The sequence below is a fragment of the Anomaloglossus baeobatrachus genome, chromosome 2, assembly GCF_048569485.1.
Source record: "Anomaloglossus baeobatrachus isolate aAnoBae1 chromosome 2, aAnoBae1.hap1, whole genome shotgun sequence".
NCBI classification, from domain to species: Eukaryota; Metazoa; Chordata; class Amphibia; order Anura; family Aromobatidae; genus Anomaloglossus; species Anomaloglossus baeobatrachus.
The window spans coordinates 371366320-371389291 of record NC_134354.1 but is presented as its reverse complement, the minus strand read 5'-3'; the positions used below and the strand labels follow the sequence as shown (position 1 = coordinate 371389291).

The 22972-nt window shown below is 44.6% G+C and overlaps 1 protein-coding gene across 1 annotated transcript in view; it reads right to left on the bottom strand.

The window, feature by feature from the left end:
- Positions 1 to 22972, bottom strand: part of SH3D21 (SH3 domain containing 21) — a 271986-nt gene that overhangs the window by 100656 nt on the left and 148358 nt on the right. Inside the window, exon 14 of the mRNA XM_075336044.1 lies at positions 5697 to 5817. Within this exon, the coding sequence (XP_075192159.1) occupies positions 5697 to 5817 (121 nt within the window). The remainder of the gene's footprint in view (positions 1 to 5696; positions 5818 to 22972) is intronic.

Below are 22972 nucleotides of genomic sequence, written 5' to 3'. Positions count from 1 at the left end.
GTAAAAGTAGTAGCACTTTATGTGTTCTTGCAATTGTTGATGATCACGGTATATCTTCCTTATACATCAGGGTCGTGATTCATCCAATGGATTACTACTCTATATACTAGGAGTGCATACTGACCCATTGTGCAGGACTATATTGTTCTTGCTCTATTTTTTCATATATATATATTTGTATCACTTGGCAGTGGTTTTCATATCAGTTGGGACAGGATTAAAATCAAATAGTGTACAGTAGGGGCAATATCTCAATTTTGTGACCTAACTCCTTCTGTAAACTAGATTATATATTTTCACATCATTTGGACATTTAATTCACCCATTTGGTGTTTTTGAATTTTTCCTTATCAGGGTTGCCCCTTATATTTAGGGACAGGGAAAGGGATAGTCGACATGGAACGCGGGGGTCTTGAAAATTTAAGGCTTCACACTCTCCATTGTTCGGTAGGGGTATATCCTTCCCCGAGGACTTGCCAGGGCCCCCTTCCATTTATATATCTCTCCCTTTTCTTTTGGTCATCCTGACCTAGTACTGATATTTATATGTGTTAACATAATTGTGTCCTTTTTTTTGGGGGGGGGGTGTATACTTTAACAATTATAAATAAAGTATTTTTATTGGAGATTTGAGGTTACTTGTTAGTCCTCACCTAAAAACATGCATGAATGCTGGCTCTCACAGACCTGTAACTTCTTCTTTAAGAGGCTCCCCTGTCCTTCACTCATTGCCTGTAGTAATGGCACCTGTTTGAAATTGTTATTAGTATAAAAAACACCTGTCCACAACCTCAAACAGTCACACTCCAAACTCCACTATGGTGAAGACCAAAGAGATGTCGAAGGACACCAGAAACAAAATTGTATCCCTGCACCAGGCTGGGAAGACTGAATCTGCAATAGGCAAGCAGCTTGGTGTGATGAAATCAACTGTAGGAGCAATAATAAGAAAATGGAAGACATACAAGACCACTGATAATTTCCCTCAATCTGGGGCTCCACGCAAGATCTCATCCCGTGGGGTCAAAATGATCACAGATGGTAAGCAAAAATCCCAGAACCACACAGGGGAACCTAGTGAATGACCTGCATAGAGCTGGGACCACCATAACAAAGGCTACATCAGTTACACACTACGCTGCCAGGCACTCAGATCCTGCAGTGCCAGATTTGACTCCCTGCTCAAGCCAGTACATGTCCGGGTCCGTCTGAATGTTTGCTAGAGAGCATTTGGATTATCCAGAAGAGCATTGGGAGAATGTCATATGGTCTGATGAAACCAAAGTATAACTGATTGGTAGAAACACAACTCGTCGTGTTTGGAGGAGACAGAATGCTTAGTTGCATTCAAAGAAAACCATGCCTACTGTGAAGCATGGGGGTGGCAACATCATGCTTTGGGGCTGTTTCTCTGCAAAGAGACTAGGACAACTGATCAAAGAATGAATGGGGCAAGTATGGTGAGATTTTGAGTGCAAACCTCCGTCCTTCAGCAAGGGCATTGAAGATGAAATGTGGATGGGTCTTTCAGCATGATAATGATCCCAAGCACATCACCAGGGCAACGAACGAGTAGATTCGTAAGAAGCACATAAAGGTCCTGGAGTGGCCTAGTCAGTCTCCAGATCTCAACCCCATTGAAAACCTTTGGAGGTAGTTGAAAGTCCATGTTGCCCAGTTACAGGCCCAAAACATCACTGCTCTAGAGGAGATCTGCATGGAGGAATGGGCCAACATACCACCAACAGTGTGTACAAACCTTATGAAGACTTACAAAAACCGTTTGACCTCTGTCATTGCCAAGAAAGGATATATAACAAAATATTGAGATGAACTTTTGCTATTGATCAAATACTTATTTTCCACCAAAATTTTCAAAAAAAAGATACCATAGTATCATAGTATCATAGTTTTTAAGGTTGAAGGGAGACTCTAAGTCCATCTAGTTCAACCCGTAGCCTAACATGTTGATCCAGAGGAAGGCAAAAAAAACCCCAATGTGGCAAACAAGTTCCAATGGGGAAAAAATTTCCTTCCTTACTCCACATCCGGCAATCAGACTAGTTCCCTGGATCAATACCCTGTCATAAACTCTAATATACATAACTGGTAATATTACATTTTTCAAGAAAGGCGTCCAGGCTCTGCTTAAATGTTAGTAGTGAATCACTCATTACAACATCATGCGGCAGAGAGTTCCATAGTCTCACTGCTCGTACAGTAAAGAATCCTCGTCTGTGATTATGATTAAACCTTCTTTCCTCAAGACGTAGCGGATGCCCCCGTGTTCCAGTCGCAGGCCTAGGTGTAAAAAGATCTTTGGAAAGGTCTCTGTACTGTCCCCTCATATATTTATACATTGTGATTAGATCCCCCCTAAGCCTTCGTTTTTCCAAACGAAATAACCCCAAGTTTAATAACCTGTCTTGGTATTGCAGCCCACCCATTCCTCTAATAATCTTGGTCGCTTTTCTCTGCACCCTCTCCAGTTCAGCTATGTCCTTCTTATATATCGGTGACCAGAATTGTACACAGTATTCTAAGTGCGGTCGCACTAGTGACTTGTACAGAGGTAGAACTATATTTTTTTCATGAACACTTATACCTCTTTTAATACATCCCATTATTTTATTAGCCCTGGCAGCAGCTGCCTGACACTGTCCACTAAAGTGAAGTTTACCATCCACCCATACACCCAAGTCTTTTTCTGTGTCTGTTTTACCCAGTGTTCTACAATTAAGTACATAATCATAAATGTTATTTCCTCTACCCAAGTGCATGACCTTACATTTATCTACATTAAACTTCAATTGCCACTTCTCAGCCCAATCCTCTAATTTACATAAATCTCCCTGTAATATAAAATTATCCTCCTCTGTATTGATTACCCTGCAGAGTTTAGTATCATCTGCAAATATTGAAATTCTACTCCGCATGCCCTCAACAAGTGCATTAATAAATATGTAGAAAAGAAGCGGGCCCAATACTGACCCCTGTGGTACCCCACTATGAACTGAGACCCAGTCCGAGTACGTACCATTAATAACCACCCTTTGTTTCCTATCACTGAGCCAGTTTTTAACCCAGTTACACATATTTTCCCCTATCCCCATTATTCTCATTTTATGTACCAACCTTTTGTGAGGCACCGTATCAAAAGCTTTTGAAAAGTCCATATACACAACATCCACTGCATTTCCCTGGTCCAGGCTTGAACTTACCTCTTCATAGAAGCTGATCAAATTAGTTTGACAGGATCGATCCCTCATAAACCCATGTTGATATTCTGTCATAAGGTTCTTTTTCTTGAGATACTCCAGTATAGCATCTCTCAAGAAACCCTCAAGGATTTTACCAACCGTAGAGGTTAAACTTACCGGCCTATAATTTCCCGGCTCAGTTTTTGTCCCCTTTTTGAATATTGGCACCACATTTGCTATGCGCCAGTCCTGCGGTACTGACCCTGTTATTAAGGAATCTGAGAAGATTAAAAATAATGGTCTATCTATCACAGAACTCAATTCCTGTAGTACTCTGGGGTGTATGCCATCCGGGCCCGGAGATTTGTCAACCTTAGTGATTTCGAGGCGGCGGCGTACTTCCTGCTGGGTTAAGCAGGTAATATTCAAGGGTGAATTTATGGTATCACTGGTCATGTCATCTGCCATGGCATTTTCTTGTATAAAAACCGTAGAAAAAAAGTCATTCAGCAGGTTGGCTTTACCCTCATCCCCTTCCACCATTTCACCAAGACTATTTTTAAGGGGGCCAACACTATCGCTTTTCAGTTTTTTACTGTTCATGTAGTTAAAGAATATTTTAGGATTATTTTTACTTTCTCTCGCAATGAGTCTCTCTGTCTCAAACTTAGCTAACTTAATTTGCTTTTTACATATTTTATTTAATTTTCTATAATTATATAATGCCTCATCACTACCTACCCTCTTTAATTCTTTTAAGGCTTTCTGTTTTTCTTTTATTGCTTCCCTTACAGCTCTATTTAGCCATAGGGGTTTCCTCCTATTTCTAGCATGTTTGTTCCCATAGGGTATATTTTCTGCACAAGCCCTATTCAGGATGCTCATAAAAGTCTCCCATTTGCTTTGTGTACTTTTATTACTTAGTACATCATCCCAGTTTATTGCACTAAGATCATCTCTCAACCGTTTAAAATTTGCTTTCCTGAAGTTTAGTGTCCTTGTAGCCCCTCTACTAGACATCTTACTAAAGAATACATGAAAACTTATTATTTTGTGATCACTATTCCCCAAGTAACCCCCAACTTGTATATTTGATATGCGGTCTGGCCTATTGGTTAGTACAAGGTCTAGTAGTGCTCCCCCTCTTGTGGGGTCCTGTACCATTTGTGAAAGGTAATTATCTTTCATTGTTATCAAAAATCTATTTCCTTTGCTGGAACTGCAAGTTTCTGTTCCCCAATTTATATCAGGATAGTTAAAGTCCCCCATAATAATTACCTCTCCGAGACTCGCTGCTTTATCAATTAGCTTTATGAGGAGATTCTCTACCTCTTCCATAATATTCGGCGTCTTATAACACACCCCTATCAGTATTTTATTATTCATTCTCCCCCCCCTTATCTCCACCCATAGGGACTCTACATTTGGTGATTTTCTGGATTTGTTTTCTCATTTTTTTCTCTCATAGTTGTGGTTTACCTAAGATGACAATTACAGGCAAATCTCATCTTTTTAAGTTGGTGGCACAATTGGCTGACTAAATACTTTTTTTCCCCACTGTATGTGATACAGGCCAGAGTTGTGTATCTGATGCAGCCTGATGGTCCATGTATCAAATGACCATCTAGTTTGATACAGTCCGCAGTGCTGCATATCTAATCCCAGGATGTAACCCACTCTCCGTATCTAATCCAAGCATGGAATGCAGACATGTATCTAATCCCAGTGTGTGATACACTCCAGCCATCTAATCCCAACACATGGTACACTCTGAGTATCTAATCTACGTGCGTGAAACTCTCCTTGTATCTAATCCCAGCATATGATACCCTTTGCATATCTAATTTAGGCGCATGACACATACAGTGAGGAGCACCATCTAATAGGATCGGTGCTGCAAGCCTTCCTCGGTGACACTTTCCATATGTCAGTATCACTCTGCAGTCACCAATAAAATGGCTTCACGCTGTGATAATAAACTTCCTCCTCCCTTACCCTTTTGTGAAAGCCCAGAAGGGGAGGAGAGGAGAAATCACACACATTGAGCAGATCCCACCAACATTTACATGTACATCAGGCTTTCAAAGCAAACTTCAGCAGTTGCTCCTCCTTGGGTTTTCAACGGGAAAATAACTTTTTAAATAATTTCTCCTATTTTATAGCAATAAAAAAGTAGCTTTTTTGTTGTTTTTTTTTTAGTGAAAGCAATAATAATTAACATTTTATTCAACTGTTGATTTTTAAACATATATATATCTATCACATTCCCTTTCGGAAATATATGGTAGCGCCTATAGCCTGTTACATGTTAATGTAGAATAAAGTTAAAAAATCTTGCTAATAAACTTTATGATAGGTGGTAAATTATCAACTGTTTTTCTATCAATGTGAGCGAAGTAGGTAGACCATGCTTACATGTGTCAATAAATAGGGATACATTTATTTATTTTATTTTTTTTTGCCAAACAGTTGTGTTTTATGATTTAAAAATCTCACTTGTTGGGTTGGCTGGCGGTGGCTTTCGTCTTGGCTGGTATTGGTGGAGGTGGGGCTGCTTTCTTTCCTGGTTGATGCGCCGCCGCCTTTGGAGCTATCTCTGATTTATTTTCTTTTGGCTCTAAAACAAGTAGTGTAATATTACTTATATGTTACAATATATTATGATCTTATTATCATGTGACAATATCAGGGTGAAACATTTTCCATCTACAATACTATGAGTATCTTACCTGGTGGGGTTACTTATCAGATCTCTTCTCAACAAACCTCTACACGTATTTATCCCAGAGTCAGTGACGTACCGTCCATAGAGGCAGACCACGCCACTGCTACGGGGCCCATGAGCTGGAGGCAGGAGGGGGGGCCCGCAGCTGACAGTCCAGGCTCCTTCCCTTTCACCCCCCAGATCACCGGGCCCCAGGGGGAGGGGCCGACATCAGGGCAATGAGGGGGCCCGAGTCGCTCATAGAGAACTGCCCTCTCTCCTACTCTGCACTGATGTTTGTGATCGGTGCAGGACAGGAAATGTACTATGGAGGCTGCGGTGAAGGACCTGTCATCTCACTGATCATGTGCCTGATCACATGACCAGTGAACATCTAGGACCTGCTGTTCAGCTGCTGCAGCCTCCGTGCAGGTCCACGTGGTTTCTCTCCTGCACTTCACTGATCAGAAACTGCAAGATGAGGTAATGTACAGTGTGTGTAACTGTGCATGTAGTCTGTCTGGATGCCTCTGTCTGTCTCTTTCCCTGTGTCTCTCATTCCCTGTCTCTCTCTCTCTCTCATTAACTATCTGTCTGTCTCTGTCTCTCATTCCCTATCTGTCTGTCTCTCATTCCCTATCTGTCTGTCTCTGTCTCTCATTCCCTATCTGTCTGTCTCTGTCTCTCATTCCCTATCTGTCTGTCTCTGTCTCTCATTCCCTATCTGTCTGTCTCTGTCTCTCATTCCCTATCTGTCTGTCTCTCTCTCTCATTCCCTATCTGTCTGTCTCTGTCTCTCATTCCCTGTCTCTCTCTCTCTCTCATTAACTATCTGTCTGTCTCTGTCTCTCATTCCCTATCTGTCTGTCTCTCATTCCCTATCTGTCTGTCTCTGTCTCTCATTCCCTATCTGTCTGTCTCTGTCTCTCATTCCCTATCTGTCTGTCTCTGTCTCTCATTCCCTATCTGTCTGTCTCTGTCTCTCATTCCCTATCTGTCTGTCTCTCTCTCTCATTCCCTATCTGTCTGTCTCTGTCTCTCATTCCCTATCTGTCTGTCTCTGTCTCTCATTCCCTATCTGTCTGTCTCTCATTCCCTATCTGTCTGTCTCTGTCTCTTATTCCCTATCTGTCTGTCTCTGTCTTTCATTCCCTATCTGTCTGTCTCTCATTCCCTATCTGTCTGTCTCTGTCTCTCATTCCCTATCTGTATGTCTCTGTCTCTCATTCCCTATCTGTCTGTCTCTGTCTCTCATTCCCTATCTGTCTGTCTCTGTCTCTCATTCCCTATCTGTCTGTCTCTGTCTCTCATTCCCTATCTGTCTGTCTCTGTCTCTCATTCCCTATCTGTCTGTCTCTGTCTCTCATTCCCTATCTGTCTGTCTCTCTCTCTCATTCCCTATCTGTCTGTCTCTGTCTCTCATTCCCTATCTGTCTGTCTCTGTCTCTCATTCCCTATCTGTCTGTCTCTCATTCCCTATCTGTCTGTCTCTGTCTCTTATTCCCTATCTGTCTGTCTCTGTCTTTCATTCCCTATCTGTCTGTCTCTCATTCCCTATCTGTCTGTCTCTGTCTCTCATTCCCTATCTGTATGTCTCTGTCTCTCATTCCCTATCTGTCTGTCTCTGTCTCTCATTCCCTATCTGTCTGTCTCTGTCTCTCATTCCCTATCTGTCTGTCTCTGTCTCTCATTCCCTATCTGTCTGTCTCTGTCTCTCATTCCCTATCTGTCTGTCTCTGTCTCTCATTCCCTATCTGTCTGTCTCTGTCTCTCATTCCCTATCTGTCTGTCTCTCTCTCTCATTCCCTATCTGTCTGTCTCTGTCTCTCATTCCCTATCTGTCTGTCTCTGTCTCTCATTCCCTATCTGTCTGTCTCTCATTCCCTATCTGTCTGTCTCTGTCTCTTATTCCCTATCTGTCTGTCTCTGTCTTTCATTCCCTATCTGTCTGTCTCTCATTCCCTATCTGTCTGTCTCTGTCTCTCATTCCCTATCTGTATGTCTCTGTCTCTCATTCCCTATCTGTCTGTCTCTGTCTCTCATTCCCTATCTGTCTGTCTCTGTCTCTCATTCCCTATCTGTCTGTCTCTGTCTCTCATTCCCTATCTGTCTGTCTCTGTCTCTCATTCCCTATCTGTCTGTCTCTCTCTCTCATTCCCTATCTGTCTGTCTCTGTCTCTCATTCCCTATCTGTCTGTCTCTGTCTCTCATTCCCTATCTGTCTGTCTCTCTCTCTCATTCCCTATCTGTCTGTCTCTCTCTCTCATTCCCTATCTGTCTGTCTCTGTCTCTCATTCCCTATCTGTCTGTCTCTGTCTCTCATTCCCTATCTGTCTGTCTCTCATTCCCTATCTGTCTGTCTCTGTCTCTTATTCCCTATCTGTCTGTCTCTGTCTTTCATTCCCTATCTGTCTGTCTCTCATTCCCTATCTGTCTGTCTCTGTCTCTCATTCCCTATCTGTATGTCTCTGTCTCTCATTCCCTATCTGTCTGTCTCTGTCTCTCATTCCCTATCTGTCTGTCTCTGTCTCTCATTCCCTATCTGTCTGTCTCTGTCTCTCATTCCCTATCTGTCTGTCTCTGTCTCTCATTCCCTATCTGTCTGTCTCTCATTCCCTATCTGTCTGTCTCTGTCTCTCATTCCCTATCTGTCTGTCTCTCATTCCCTATCTGTCTGTCTCTGTCTCTTATTCCCTATCTGTCTGTCTCTGTCTTTCATTCCCTATCTGTCTGTCTCTCATTCCCTATCTGTCTGTCTCTGTCTCTCATTCCCTATCTGTATGTCTCTGTCTCTCATTCCCTATCTGTCTGTCTCTGTCTCTCATTCCCTATCTGTCTGTCTCTGTCTCTCATTCCCTATCTGTCTGTCTCTGTCTCTCATTCCCTATCTGTCTGTCTCTGTCTCTCATTCCCTATCTGTCTGTCTCTCTCTCTCATTCCCTATCTGTCTGTCTCTGTCTCTCATTCCCTATCTGTCTGTCTCTGTCTCTCATTCCCTATCTGTCTGTCTCTCTCTCTCATTCCCTATCTGTCTGTCTCTCTCTCTCATTCCCTATCTGTCTGTCTCTGTCTCTCATTCCCTATCTGTCTGTCTCTGTCTCTCATTCCCTATCTGTCTGTCTCTCATTCCCTATCTGTCTGTCTCTGTCTCTTATTCCCTATCTGTCTGTCTCTGTCTTTCATTCCCTATCTGTCTGTCTCTCATTCCCTATCTGTCTGTCTCTGTCTCTCATTCCCTATCTGTATGTCTCTGTCTCTCATTCCCTATCTGTCTGTCTCTGTCTCTCATTCCCTATCTGTCTGTCTCTGTCTCTCATTCCCTATCTGTCTGTCTCTGTCTCTCATTCCCTATCTGTCTGTCTCTGTCTCTCATTCCCTATCTGTCTGTCTCTCATTCCCTATCTGTCTGTCTCTGTCTCTCATTCCCTATCTGTCTGTCTCTCATTCCCTATCTGTCTGTCTCTGTCTCTTATTCCCTATCTGTCTGTCTCTGTCTTTCATTCCCTATCTGTCTGTCTCTCATTCCCTATCTGTCTGTCTCTGTCTCTCATTCCCTATCTGTATGTCTCTGTCTCTCATTCCCTATCTGTCTGTCTCTGTCTCTCATTCCCTATCTGTCTGTCTCTGTCTCTCATTCCCTATCTGTCTGTCTCTGTCTCTCATTCCCTATCTGTATGTCTCTGTCTCTCATTCCCTATCTGTCTGTCTCTGTCTCTCATTCCCTATCTGTCTGTCTCTGTCTCTCATTCCCTATCTGTCTGTCTCTGTCTCTCATTCCCTATCTGTCTGTCTCTGTCTCTCATTCCCTATCTGTCTGTCTCTCTCTCTCATTCCCTATCTGTCTGTCTCTGTCTCTCATTCCCTATCTGTCTGTCTCTGTCTCTCATTCCCTATCTGTCTGTCTCTCTCTCTCATTCTCTATCTGTCTGTCTCTCTCTCTCATTCCCTATCTGTCTGTCTCTGTCTCTCATTCCCTATCTGTCTGTCTCTGTCTCTCATTCCCTATCTGTCTGTCTCTCATTCCCTATCTGTCTGTCTCTGTCTCTTATTCCCTATCTGTCTGTCTCTGTCTTTCATTCCCTATCTGTCTGTCTCTCATTCCCTATCTGTCTGTCTCTGTCTCTCATTCCCTATCTGTATGTCTCTGTCTCTCATTCCCTATCTGTCTGTCTCTGTCTCTCATTCCCTATCTGTCTGTCTCTGTCTCTCATTCCCTATCTGTCTGTCTCTGTCTCTCATTCCCTATCTGTCTGTCTCTGTCTCTCATTCCCTATCTGTCTGTCTCTCATTCCCTATCTGTCTGTCTCTGTCTCTCATTCCCTATCTGTCTGTCTCTCATTCCCTATCTGTCTGTCTCTGTCTCTTATTCCCTATCTGTCTGTCTCTGTCTTTCATTCCCTATCTGTCTGTCTCTCATTCCCTATCTGTCTGTCTCTGTCTCTTATTCCCTATCTGTATGTCTCTGTCTCTCATTCCCTATCTGTCTGTCTCTGTCTCTCATTCCCTATCTGTCTGTCTCTGTCTCTCATTCCCTATCTGTCTGTCTCTGTCTCTCATTCCCTATCTGTCTGTCTCTGTCTCTCATTCCCTATCTGTCTGTCTCTCTCTCTCATTCCCTATCTGTCTGTCTCTGTCTCTCATTCCCTATCTGTCTGTCTCTGTCTCTCATTCCCTATCTGTCTGTCTCTCTCTCTCATTCCCTATCTGTCTGTCTCTCTCTCTCATTCCCTATCTGTCTGTCTCTGTCTCTCATTCCCTATCTGTCTGTCTCTGTCTCTCATTCCCTATCTGTCTGTCTCTCATTCCCTATCTGTCTGTCTCTGTCTCTTATTCCCTATCTGTCTGTCTCTGTCTTTCATTCCCTATCTGTCTGTCTCTCATTCCCTATCTGTCTGTCTCTGTCTCTCATTCCCTATCTGTATGTCTCTGTCTCTCATTCCCTATCTGTCTGTCTCTGTCTCTCATTCCCTATCTGTCTGTCTCTGTCTCTCATTCCCTATCTGTCTGTCTCTGTCTCTCATTCCCTATCTGTCTGTCTCTGTCTCTCATTCCCTATCTGTCTGTCTCTCATTCCCTATCTGTCTGTCTCTGTCTCTCATTCCCTATCTGTCTGTCTCTCATTCCCTATCTGTCTGTCTCTGTCTCTTATTCCCTATCTGTCTGTCTCTGTCTTTCATTCCCTATCTGTCTGTCTCTCATTCCCTATCTGTCTGTCTCTGTCTCTCATTCCCTATCTGTATGTCTCTGTCTCTCATTCCCTATCTGTCTGTCTCTGTCTCTCATTCCCTATCTGTCTGTCTCTGTCTCTCATTCCCTATCTGTCTGTCTCTGTCTCTCATTCCCTATCTGTCTGTCTCTGTCTCTCATTCCCTATCTGTCTGTCTGTCTCTCTCATTCCCTATCTGTCTGTCTCTCTCATTCCCTATCTGTCTGTCTCTCTCATTCCCTATCTGTCTGTCTCTCTCATTCCCTATCTCTCTCTCTCATTCCCTATCTGTCTCTCTCATTCCCTATCTGTCTCTCTCGCTCTCATTCCCTGTCTCTCTCTGTCTCTCATTCCCTATCTGTCTGTCTCTGTCTCTCATTAACTATCTGTCTGTCTGTCTCTCATTCCCTATCTGTCTGTCTCTGTCTCTCATTCCTTATATGTCTGTCTCTGTCTCTCATTCCCTATCTGTCTGTCTCTCTCTCATTCCCTATCTGTCTGTCTCTCTCTCTCATTCCCCATCTGTCTGTCTCTCTCTCCTTCCCTATCTGTCTGTCTCTCTCTCTCATTCCCTATCTGTCTGTCTCTCTCTCATTCCCTATCTGTCTGTCTCTCTCTCTCATTCCCCATCTGTCTGTCTCTGTCTCTCATTCCCTATCTGTCTGTCTCTGTCTCTCATTCCCTATCTGTCTGTCTCTGTCTCTCATTCCCTATCTGTCTGTCTCTGTCTCTCATTCCCTATCTGTCTGTCTCTCATTCCCTATCTGTCTGTCTCTGTCTCTTATTCCCTATCTGTCTGTCTCTGTCTTTCATTCCCTATCTGTCTGTCTCTCATTCCCTATCTGTCTGTCTCTGTCTTTCATTCCCTATCTGTATGTCTCTGTCTCTCATTCCCTATCTGTCTGTCTCTGTCTCTCATTCCCTATCTGTCTGTCTCTGTCTCTCATTCCCTATCTGTCTGTCTCTGTCTCTCATTCCCTATCTGTCTGTCTCTGTCTCTCATTCCCTATCTGTCTGTCTCTGTCTCTCATTCCCTATCTGTCTGTCTGTCTCTCTCATTCCCTATCTGTCTGTCTCTCTCATTCCCTATCTGTCTGTCTCTCTCATTCCCTATCTGTCTGTCTCTCTCATTCCCTATCTCTCTCTCTCATTCCCTATCTGTCTCTCTCATTCCCTATCTGTCTCTCTCGCTCTCATTCCCTGTCTCTCTCTGTCTCTCATTCCCTATCTGTCTGTCTCTGTCTCTCATTAACTATCTGTCTGTCTGTCTCTCATTCCCTATCTGTCTGTCTCTGTCTCTCATTCCTTATATGTCTGTCTCTGTCTCTCATTCCCTATCTGCCTGCCTCTGTCTCTCATTAGCTATCTGTCTGTCTCTGTCTCCCATTCCCTGTCTGTCTGTACCTGTCTCTCTCTCTCATTCCCTATCTGTCTGTCTCTGTCTCTCATTCCCTATCTGTCTGTCTCTCTCTCTCATTCCCTATCTTTCTGTCTCTGTCTCCCGTTCCCTGCCTCTTTCTCTCATTCCCTGTCTGTCTCATTCCCTCTCTCTCATTCCCTGTCTGTCTCTGTCTCTCATTCCATATCTGTCTGACTCTGTCTCTCATTCCCTATCTATCTGTCTCTCTCTCATTCCCTGTCTGTCTTTGTCTCTCATTCCATATGTCTGTCTGTCTCTCATTCCCTATCTGTCTGTCTCTGTCTCTCATTCCCTATCTGTCTGTCTTTGTCTCTCATTCCCTATCTGTCTGTCTGTCTGTCTCTCTCATTCCCTATCTGTCTGTCTCTCTCATTCCCTATCTGTCTGTCTCTCTCATTCCCTATCTGTCTGTCTCTCTCATTCCCTATCTCTCTCTCTCTCATTCCCTATCTGTCTCTCTCATTCCCTATCTGTCTCTGTCTCTCTCGCTCTCATTCCCTGTCTGTCTCTGTCTCTCATTCCCTATCTGTCTGTCTCTGTCTCTCTGTCTCTCATTCCATATCTGTCTGTCTCTCATTCCCTATCTGTACCTGTCTCTGTCTCTCATTCCCTATCTGTCTGTCTCTATCTCTCATTCCCTATCTGCCTGCCTTTGTCTCTCATTCCCTATCTGTCTGTCTCTGTCTCCCATTCCCTATCTGTCTGTCTCTGTCTCTCTCTCTCATTCCCTGTCTGTCTGTACCTGTCTCTCTCTCTCATTCCCTATCTGTCTGTCTCTGTCTCTCATTCCCTATCTGTCTGTCTCTCTCATTCCCTATCTTTCTGTCTCTGTCTCCCATTCCCTGCCTCTCTCTCTCATTCCCTGTCTGTCTCTGTCTCTCATTCCATATCTGTCTATCTGTCTCTCATTCCCTATCTGTCTGTCTCTGTCTCTCATTCCCTATCTGTCTGTCTCTGTCTCTCATTCCCTATCTGTCTGTCTCTGTCTCTCATTCCCTGTCTGTCTCTGTCTCTCATTCCCTATCTGTCTGTGTGTCTCTCTCATTCCCTATCTGTCTGTCTCTCTCATTCCCTATCTCTCTCTCTCATTCCCTATCTCTCTCTCATTCCCTATCTGTCTCTCTCATTACCTGTCTGTCTCTGTCTCTCATTCCATATCTGTCTGTCTCTCATTCCCTATCTGTCGGTCTCTGTCTCTCTCTCTCATTCCCTATCTGCCTGTCTCTGTCTCTCATTCCCTATCTGTCTGTCTCTCATTCCCTATCTGTCGGTCTCTGTCTCTCTCTCTCATTCCCTATCTGCCTGTCTCTGTCTCTCATTCCCTATCTGTCTGTCTCTCATTCCCTATCTGTCGGTCTCTGTCTCTCTCTCTCATTCCCTATCTGTCTGTCTCTGTCTCTCATTCCCTATCTGTCTGTCTCTGTCTCTCTCTCTTACTCCCTATCTGTCTATCTCTGTCTCTCATTCCCTATCTGTCTGTCTCTGTCTCTGTCTCTCATTCCCTATCTGTCTGTCTCTGTCTCTCATTCCCTATCTGTCTGTCTCTCTCTCTCTCTCATTCCCTATCTGTCTGTCTCTGTCTCTCATTCCCTATCTGTCTGTCTCTCTCTCTCTCTCATTCCCTATCTGTCTGTCTCTGTCTCTCATTCCCTATCTGTCTGTCTCTGTCTCTCATTAACTATCTGTCTGTCTCTGTCTCTCATTCCCTATCTGTCTGTCTCTGTCTCTCATTCCCTATCTGTCTGTCTCTGTCTCTCATTCCCTATCTGTCTGTCTCTGTCTCTCATTCCCTATCTGTCTGTCTCTCTCTCTCATTCCCTATCTGTCTGTCTCTGTCTCTCATTCCCTATCTGTCTGTCTCTGTCTCTCATTCCCTATCTGTCTGTCTCTGTCTCTCATTCCCTATCTGTCTATCTCTGTCTCTCATTCCCTATCTGTCTGTCTCTCTCTCTATCCATCTCTCCACCAGTATCATATTACCTCACACAGAAGCTTCTTAAGCTGGGTTCACACATGGCGACAACGATGTCGCTGCTAAGTCACCATTTTCTGTGACGTTGCAGCGACGTCCCGTCGCTGTCGCTGTGTATGACATCCAGCAACAAGCTGGCCCCTGCTGTGAGGTCGCTGCTCGTTGCTGAATGTCCAGCTTCATTTTTTGCTCGTTGCTCTCCCGCTGTGAAGCACACATCGCTGTGTGTGACAGCGAGAGAGCGACGAACTGAAGCGAGCAGGGAGCAGGGATCCAGCTTCTGGCAGCCTGCGGTAAGCTGTAAACAAGGTAAATATCGGGTAACCAAGGGAAGCCCTTTCCTTGGTTACCTGATATTTACATTAGTTACTAGCACCGCCGCTCTCACGCTGCCAGTGCCGGCTCCCTGCTCCCTGCACGCGTAGCCGTTGTACACATCGGGTAAATAAGCAAAGGTTTGCTTATTAACCCGATGTGTACTCTGGCTAGGAGTGCAGGGAGCCAGCGCTAAGCGGTGTGCGCTGGTAACCAAGGTAAATATCGGGTAATGGTTACCTGATATTTACCTTAGTTACCAAGCGCAGCATCGCTTCCACGCGTTGCTGCTGGCTGGGGGCTTGTCACTGGTCGCTGGTGAGATCTGCCTGTTTGACAGCTTACCAGTGACCATGTAATGATGCAGCAGCGATCCTGATAAGGTAACCCAGCTTTACACTAGCAATGTCCTTTGTTGCCTATAATAACCAATCACAGCTGCTATTAATGACCTCACCTACTAGCTCCATTGACTTTAATGTAAGGAATTTTTTTGGAGAGTAACTGTAAGGGCGGCACGGTGGCTCAGTGGTTAGCACTGCAGCGCTGAGGTCCTGGGTTCAAATCCTACCAAGGACGCCATCTGCAAGGAGTTTGTATATTCTCCCCGTGTTTGCATTGGTTTCCTCCCACACTCCAAAGACATACAGATAGGGACTCTAGATTGTGAGTCCCAATGGGGACAGTGTTTCCAATGTATGTATAGCGCTATATAAATGAATAAAATTATTATTATTATAATTATTATTATTAAGACACACGGCATGAAAATCGGAGCGAGTGGGATGCGATAAAACATTGTATTCCACTCGGACAAACATTAGCCTATGTGCCAGCGCATATGAGCGATTATTTTCTCGGCCCCAATCGGACCGAGAAAACAATTGCAGCATGCTGCAATTGTTATGCGAGACTCTCTCGCACCCATTCAAGTGTATTGGGTGAGAGAAGAATCACACTGCACTCGCGTTACACCGGTGTACCGCGAGTGCAGTGCGAGAATGGCAATAGCCGGCAACGGAGGAGAGAGAGAGATAAATACCTCCCTCCCCTCCGCAGCATTGGCCCGCCCCTCCTGAGTGCCGGCCCGTCCCCTGCAGCTGAGGTCCGATCGCATGATCGGAGCTCAGTCGCAGTGACACTCGCATGACAGTCGGCTCCTGCTGTGCTCCCAGCGTGAGCCGAGTGTCATGCGAGGATCACAGTAGTGCCCTGTGTGGCCCCAGCCTACAGCATGGGGTTACATTTTCCCCTCAAAAAATAGTCTATGACGTTCCCTGGGTCACATGAGGCGTCTGTGCAAAATATCGTGATTGTAAATGAGACGGTGCGGGTTCCTATAGCGGACACACATACAGTGTATATATATATATATATATATATATATATATATATATATATTATTATAATATATTATAATAATATCTATCCACACACACATACACAGCTTTATATATTAGATATACACATATGGCTGACTATTCTGTCTCGGGTTTGTCATTTTAATGAACCAAAAAAATGGTGCATGCAGCTTTTTTCGGGCAGTCAAAATGACGACTAGCGGTTAATGTTTGATTGGTGTTTGCAGAATTGGAGATTTTCCAAGAGTGATGGTGGATTGTGGAAGGTTGGAAGTCAGTATGCTGAGGAGGACATAGACAGATAATGGAGGTGGCTGACATGAAGAAATCCTACCAATGGCTGGAGAAAGCTGGACTCCAGGACAGCACAGAGGCACTAATCATAGCAGCACAAGAGCAGGCGCTAAGTACCAGATCCATAGAAGCAGGGATCTACCACACAAGACAAGACCCAAGGTGTAGACTATGTAAAGAAACCACATAAACAATCCAATAAGTGGCAGGATGCAAAATGCAAGCAGGAACAGCGTACACCGAACGCCACAACCAAGTAGCGGGAATTGTATACAGGAATATCTGTACAGTGTATGGGCTAAGTCCCCCTACAACCAGGTGGGAGACCCCAGAAAAAGTGGTGGAGAATGAAAGGGCTAAAATCCTGTGGGACTTCAAGATCCAGACAGATAAGCAAGTGGTAGCTAACCAACCAGATATCGTGATAGTAGACAAGGGTCAGAAGACAGCAATGATAATAGATGTGGCAGTGCCTAATGATAGTAACATCAGAAAGAAGGAATATGAGAAGCTGGAGAAATACCAGGGCCTTAAAGAACAACTGGAGAAGAAGATGTGGAAGGTGAAGGTAACAGTGATTCCAGTGGTGATAGGAGCACTTGGAGCAGTGACCCCTAAGTTGGAAAAATGGCTGCAACAGATTCCAGGAGCAACATCTGACCTCCCTGTCCAGAAAAGCGCAGTGCTGGGAACAACTAAGATCCTGCGCAGAACCCTCAAACTCCCAGGCCTCTGGTAGAGGACCCGAGAATGAGGAAGGACAAATAACCACCCACAGGGGGTGAGAAGGTAATTTTTTTTTTTTTTTAATATATATTATAATATCTATCCACACACACATACACAGCTTTATATATTAGATATACACATATGGCTGATGATTCTGTCTCGGGTTTGTCATTTTAATGACCCAAAAAATGGTGCATGCAGCATTTTTCAGGCAGTCAAAATGACGACTAGCGGTTAATGTTTGATTGGTGTTTGCAGAATTGGAGATTTTCCAAGAGTGATGGTGGATTGTGGAAGGTTGGAAGTCAGTATGCACAGGAGGATCTCAGCTCCCCCGGTAAAGGCATCACCTGGGTCCTCTCTCTGGGGGACGGTGCAGGGAGGGCAGCTCCATGTTCAAAGAGGCAAAGTCCGGCAATAGAACAAAAGTTGTTTCCAGCATCATGGCCAAGAAAAGAGGTTAAAAACCAATTTTATTCCATAACTTGTGCAAATACAACAGGATATGTCTAAAGTGGGCTTTACACGCTACGAGTTTGCTACAGCGATCTCGTTGGGGTCACGGATTTTGTGACGCACATCCGGCCACTGTAGCGATCTCGTTGTGTGTGACTCCTAGGAGCGATTTTGGATCGTTGCAAAAACGTCCAAAATCGCTCCTCATAGACATGGGGGTCCATTCTCAAATATCGCTGCTGTCACGTGGGCGAAGTTGATCCTCGTCCCTGTGGCAGCACACATCGCTACGTGTGATGCCGCAGGAACGAGGAACCTCTCCTTACCTGCCACATGCCTGCAATGAGGAAGGAAGGAGGTGGGAGGGATGTTATGTCCCGCTCATCTCCGCCCCTCCACTTTGATTGTCCGGCCGCTTAGTGATGTCGCGATGATGTCGCTGTGATGCCGAACGTCCCTCCCCCTTGAGGGAGGGATTGTTCGGCAGTCACAGCGACGACGACGACCAGGTAAGTGTGTGTGACGCTGCTGTAGCGATAATGTTCGCTGCGGCAGCGATCACCAAATATTGGCATAACGATAGGGGCGGGTGCTATCACGCTCGCCATAGCTAGCATCGGCTAGCGATGTCGCAGCGTGTAAAGCCCACTTAAGACTAAGAACCTCTGTTAGGTGTGAAACGCGTCAGACATTGTTTTATACTTCGTGGACGTCCATCCAACCTAGTGTTGGTTTTAACCTTATGGAATAAAATTGTTTTTTAACCTTTTCTAGGACGTGATGCTGGAAACAACTTTTTGCTATTGCCGAAGGTTCGAGGGGTAGAGCCGGAGCTGTGGTGGAGTCTGATGGGGCCCGAAAATTTTGTCAGTATCGGGCCCGGAAATTCCTGGTGGCAGCCCTGGCTGGAGGGGCCCGGGGTGGCTACCCGCAGTATGTGCGTTTTCACTTTCATGCATCATGCCCCCGGGGCCATCACCAAGCAGCTGATTAACGCCGCTGGGAGCCAGCACTGTTTGTATAGCTGCAGACTGGTCAACACAAAGATTCAGAGGCGCCCACACTGCACACTGTGTGCGGCCTGTGCTGAAGAGGAGGGAGTGGCCAGGCAGCAGAGATGCCAGAAGGAGAACAGCCAATCAGGAGAGGGGGCAGACGCGGGAAAATGAAATGATGAAAAGGAAAAGAGTGCAGGAGTGAAGAAGGAGTAGAGACCACAAAAAAGAGAGAAAAGCAAACAGAGAGCAGAAAAACAGTGAGAAGCGGAGAACAGAAGGAACAAAAAGAAAAAGCAGAGGACAGGAGGAGCAGCCAGGAAGACTCACAGGAAGTGCAGCAGGGAGGCCTGAGCCACTATCATCATCTCTCACAGCACAGGAGCAGGTGAGTATTATAACGTACAGATGTCTGCCTGTAATACTACAGAAAAACTGCCCTGTGCTGTGCCATCACTCTGTGTGTGTGTGTGTGTGTGTGTGTGTGTATGCGTGTGTGTGTGTGTGTGTGTGTGTGTGTGTTGCCCCTGTGCCAGTACTGTGTGTGTTGCCCCTGTGCTGTGTCATCACTGTGTGTGTGTTGCCCCTTTGCTGTGCCATCAGTGTGTGTGTGTGTGTGTGTGTATTATCCCTGTACTTTGCAGAGTTTTAATATAGATCCTAAGGCTATAAAGAGTCATAATCCTTAGCATTATACGGGGGAGACAGATGTGAAAATGTATATTGTGTGTAGTGAGGGGCACGAAGAAGGACATCCCTACTTTAGGCCAAGTTCACATATTGCAGATTTTTTAGGGATTTGTGGTGTGAACCCACTGGTCTTGGTGCAGTGGTCTTTGCTCAGTAACAGGATGGTGGTTATATTCAGACTCTATGTGGTGATATTTGGTCATGGTGTGGTGGCATTATTTTGCAATGTAATAATACATTGCAAACCTTTATATGGTGGGCGTTGTTCAGTAACACTATGTAGTAGTATGTGTTATTTCTGACTATAAGCCTCCCCCAATAATACATGCTGGCCCCCAATAACATATATAATGGTTATTATGATAATGTTTTTTTGTTTGTTTTTTATCGGTGGGGGGGCCTCATTCAGACTTTTGCTATGGGGCCCCATGATTTCTATGTGCGCCCCTGCCAAAAGTCAATTATGCTATATGACTATCTATATATATTAGTATCTATATATCTATATATAATTTGAATTTGTTTGTTTTTTAACTTGTAATGATTCACTTTGCAGTTGTTACAGACTCTTTGCATAGACATCTGGATGTTAATCTGCTTATCAGTTGGTATTTAATAGGGGGGTTATCTTTTTGGTGTTTGTATCATGCAATCTACGTGACAGCCATTGCAACACGCTTATCTAGACCTCATGGTATAGATGGCTTCCTGCCCTCCTCCAGTATTGTGTATGTACATGACATACACCTAAAATATATTTCCTGTTCCCATTTCTGAGAAAAGCTAGGCAGAGCAATGATTTTAGCATTCATATTTGTACAAATGAAGATCAGAAACTTTGAAATCCCATTATGAGAAGCATTCTTATCCCTCCTGCTAGACAGATCACATAGCTGGTCCTTTTTGTATACAATGATGATGAATTTTCTTCTAACTTGAGGCAAAAAATGGCAGTGGCTGCTGATAAAATTCTATGGAGAAAAGGAAGGAGGAGGTAGAGGCGGGAGACCCAGACAGAAGGATGCTCCTGGAAGCCCACCTATAATTGCATTACTAAGGTAATGAAAGAAGCATTGCTTACTAATGAATGTGCTGACACTACAGGCCCACTAATCTGGGGCTCCATGACATTCTCTGTTAGCTTCCTGGGAGCAGTCACATGTGGTCTACTCACATGACTGCAGCAGCCAATCACTGATGTCAGCAGTCCATGGCGGCATTCTCATACTACCGACATTACATGGGTAGATAGCACATGACGTCTACAGGGAAGTAAACAGAGATTAACTAGGATTGGAGGGGAGATATTGGGTCATTGTTCTTTTGTTATGTTATGCCATTTATTTCCACTAGACCTCCTTTGGGTGTTCATGTTGCATGTATGTATTCTGTATGGAATTCTCCTTGTATCCATTTATAGTCTTTGGGGCTGTCACAGGTCCGTGTTTTTTTACAGACCGTGTGACTGCAAAACTCACTGAGACGTCCATTTTTTTACAGGCAGCACGGATGTAAAGTACCAATATAAGTCTACGGGTTCTTGAAAAACAAGTACAGCATATGGATGGCATCAGTGTACAACCCAAGTGCTGTCTGTGTTGAACATTGCAAAGGATAGGAAAAGCTTTGTAATTTATTTATTGATCCATCTGTGAAAAACACTGATGACACTGATTACACACTGATCAAAAACTGACACTCTGATCCAAAGCACTGATATATTGGTACATGTTCCATATAAAACCTTACGTCTTAGATTAATTTTTACTGACACTGGTATATTATCACAAAGAAAACTATAAATTCAACCTATGAGTTTTACACAGCAACATCAATTTTAAATGTGTGTGTGTAATGTATTAAGTGTGCTCATTTGCTCACTTATCACCATCTTCCCCAGTTTCCAGTGCCGCTCAGATCTTCTTAATTGCGTGACTTCTATTCCTACTTAGCAGATCACACTGAAATACATGCAGTCGACCTCCTCTTGTCAGGAGAGTGTGCGGCCGTGCCGGGTGATATGCAATGCGAGACTCGCGCTAGTCACTCACAAGTGTGACACCGGTCTAAGGCGGGCTTTGCACGTTGCGACATCACAAGCCGATGCTGCGATGTCGCACGCAATAGTCCCCACCCCCGTCGCAGGTATTATCGCTACGCCAGCTTCACATGCACTCACCTGCCCTGCGACCGTCGCTCTGGCCGGCGACCCGCCTCCTTCCTAAGGGAGCGGGTCGTGCGGCGTCATAGCGACGTCACACGGCAGGCGGCCAATAGCGGCGGAGGAACAGAGATGAGCAGGATGTAAACATCCCGCCCACCTCCTTCCTTCCGTAGAGTCGCCGGCGGCAGGTAAGGTGAAGTTCCTCGCTCCTGCGGCGTAACACACAGCGATGTGTGCTGCCGCAGGAACGAGGAACAGCATCGTACCTGTCGCGGCAGCATAATTATGGAAAAGTCGGAGCCTGCAGCGATGATACGATAACGACGCTTTTGCGCTCATTCATCGTATCATCTAGAATTTACACACAACGATGTCGAAAGTGACGCCAGATGTGTGTCACTTTCGATTTGACCCCACCGACATCGCACGTGCGATGTTGCAATGTGCAAAGCCGCCCTAAGACTGTGGTAAGATGAGCATATAGCATCGGATGTCAGAGAATCAGATGCGATATGCTAATGACACTCTTCTCATACTCTGTTATGAGCATGAGCCGAGTGTCATCTACTGTGCTCTGATTTTCTCACATGAGGGAATCAGTTAACATGTGATGAGAATAGGAGAGATTAATTTCTCTTTCTCCATTGCCTTTCTCTGCGTATATCAGACTGATGACATCTGAATACAGTCCGATGACTCACATGCACCCATAGACCAGTATGAGTGCGAGTGATCCCAGATACGATGCCAATCACAGCATGTTGTGCCTTTTTCTTCATCCCGAATCTGGATGAGGAAAAAATTGCTGATCTGCTCTGCTTCATTGACGAACATTGGTCAGAGTGCAAGGAGAGATTTTATCATATTGCACTCCTCCGATTCATAAGCTCACGTAAGTGAGGTCTTACAATGTAAGTCTGTGGAGCATCAGAACAAGGCTCTATAACAGGGGTGGGCAATTCATTTTTCCGAGGGTCCACATGAGTGACTGTGACTGGTGTGGAGAGCTGAACCAATAGTCTGAAATTAATTCTGCTCAATATTAATATTAACATATTAATTATAATTATCTAATAAATAAAGCTGAGTGTATGTATATATGTATGTGTGTATGTATGTGTGTATGTCCGCTACGTCACGAAATTTTGCACAGATGCCCCATGTGACCCAAGGAACGGCATAGACTAGGTTTTGACAGGAAAATTTAACCCTGCACTTTACAGTTACTCTCCAAAAAACATGCCTCCATTAAAGTAAATGGAGCCTGGAACTACTGGTTTTAATAGCAGCTGTAATTGGTTGCTATAGGAACACAAGACATTGTTAGTATAAGAAGCTTATGTGTGAGGTAATATGATGTCAGTCGGGAGACGGATAAAGAGAGAGACAGAAAGAGACAGACAGAGACAGACAGGGAAAGAGACAAAGAGATAGAGACAGACAGACGGTGAAAGAGACAGACAGAG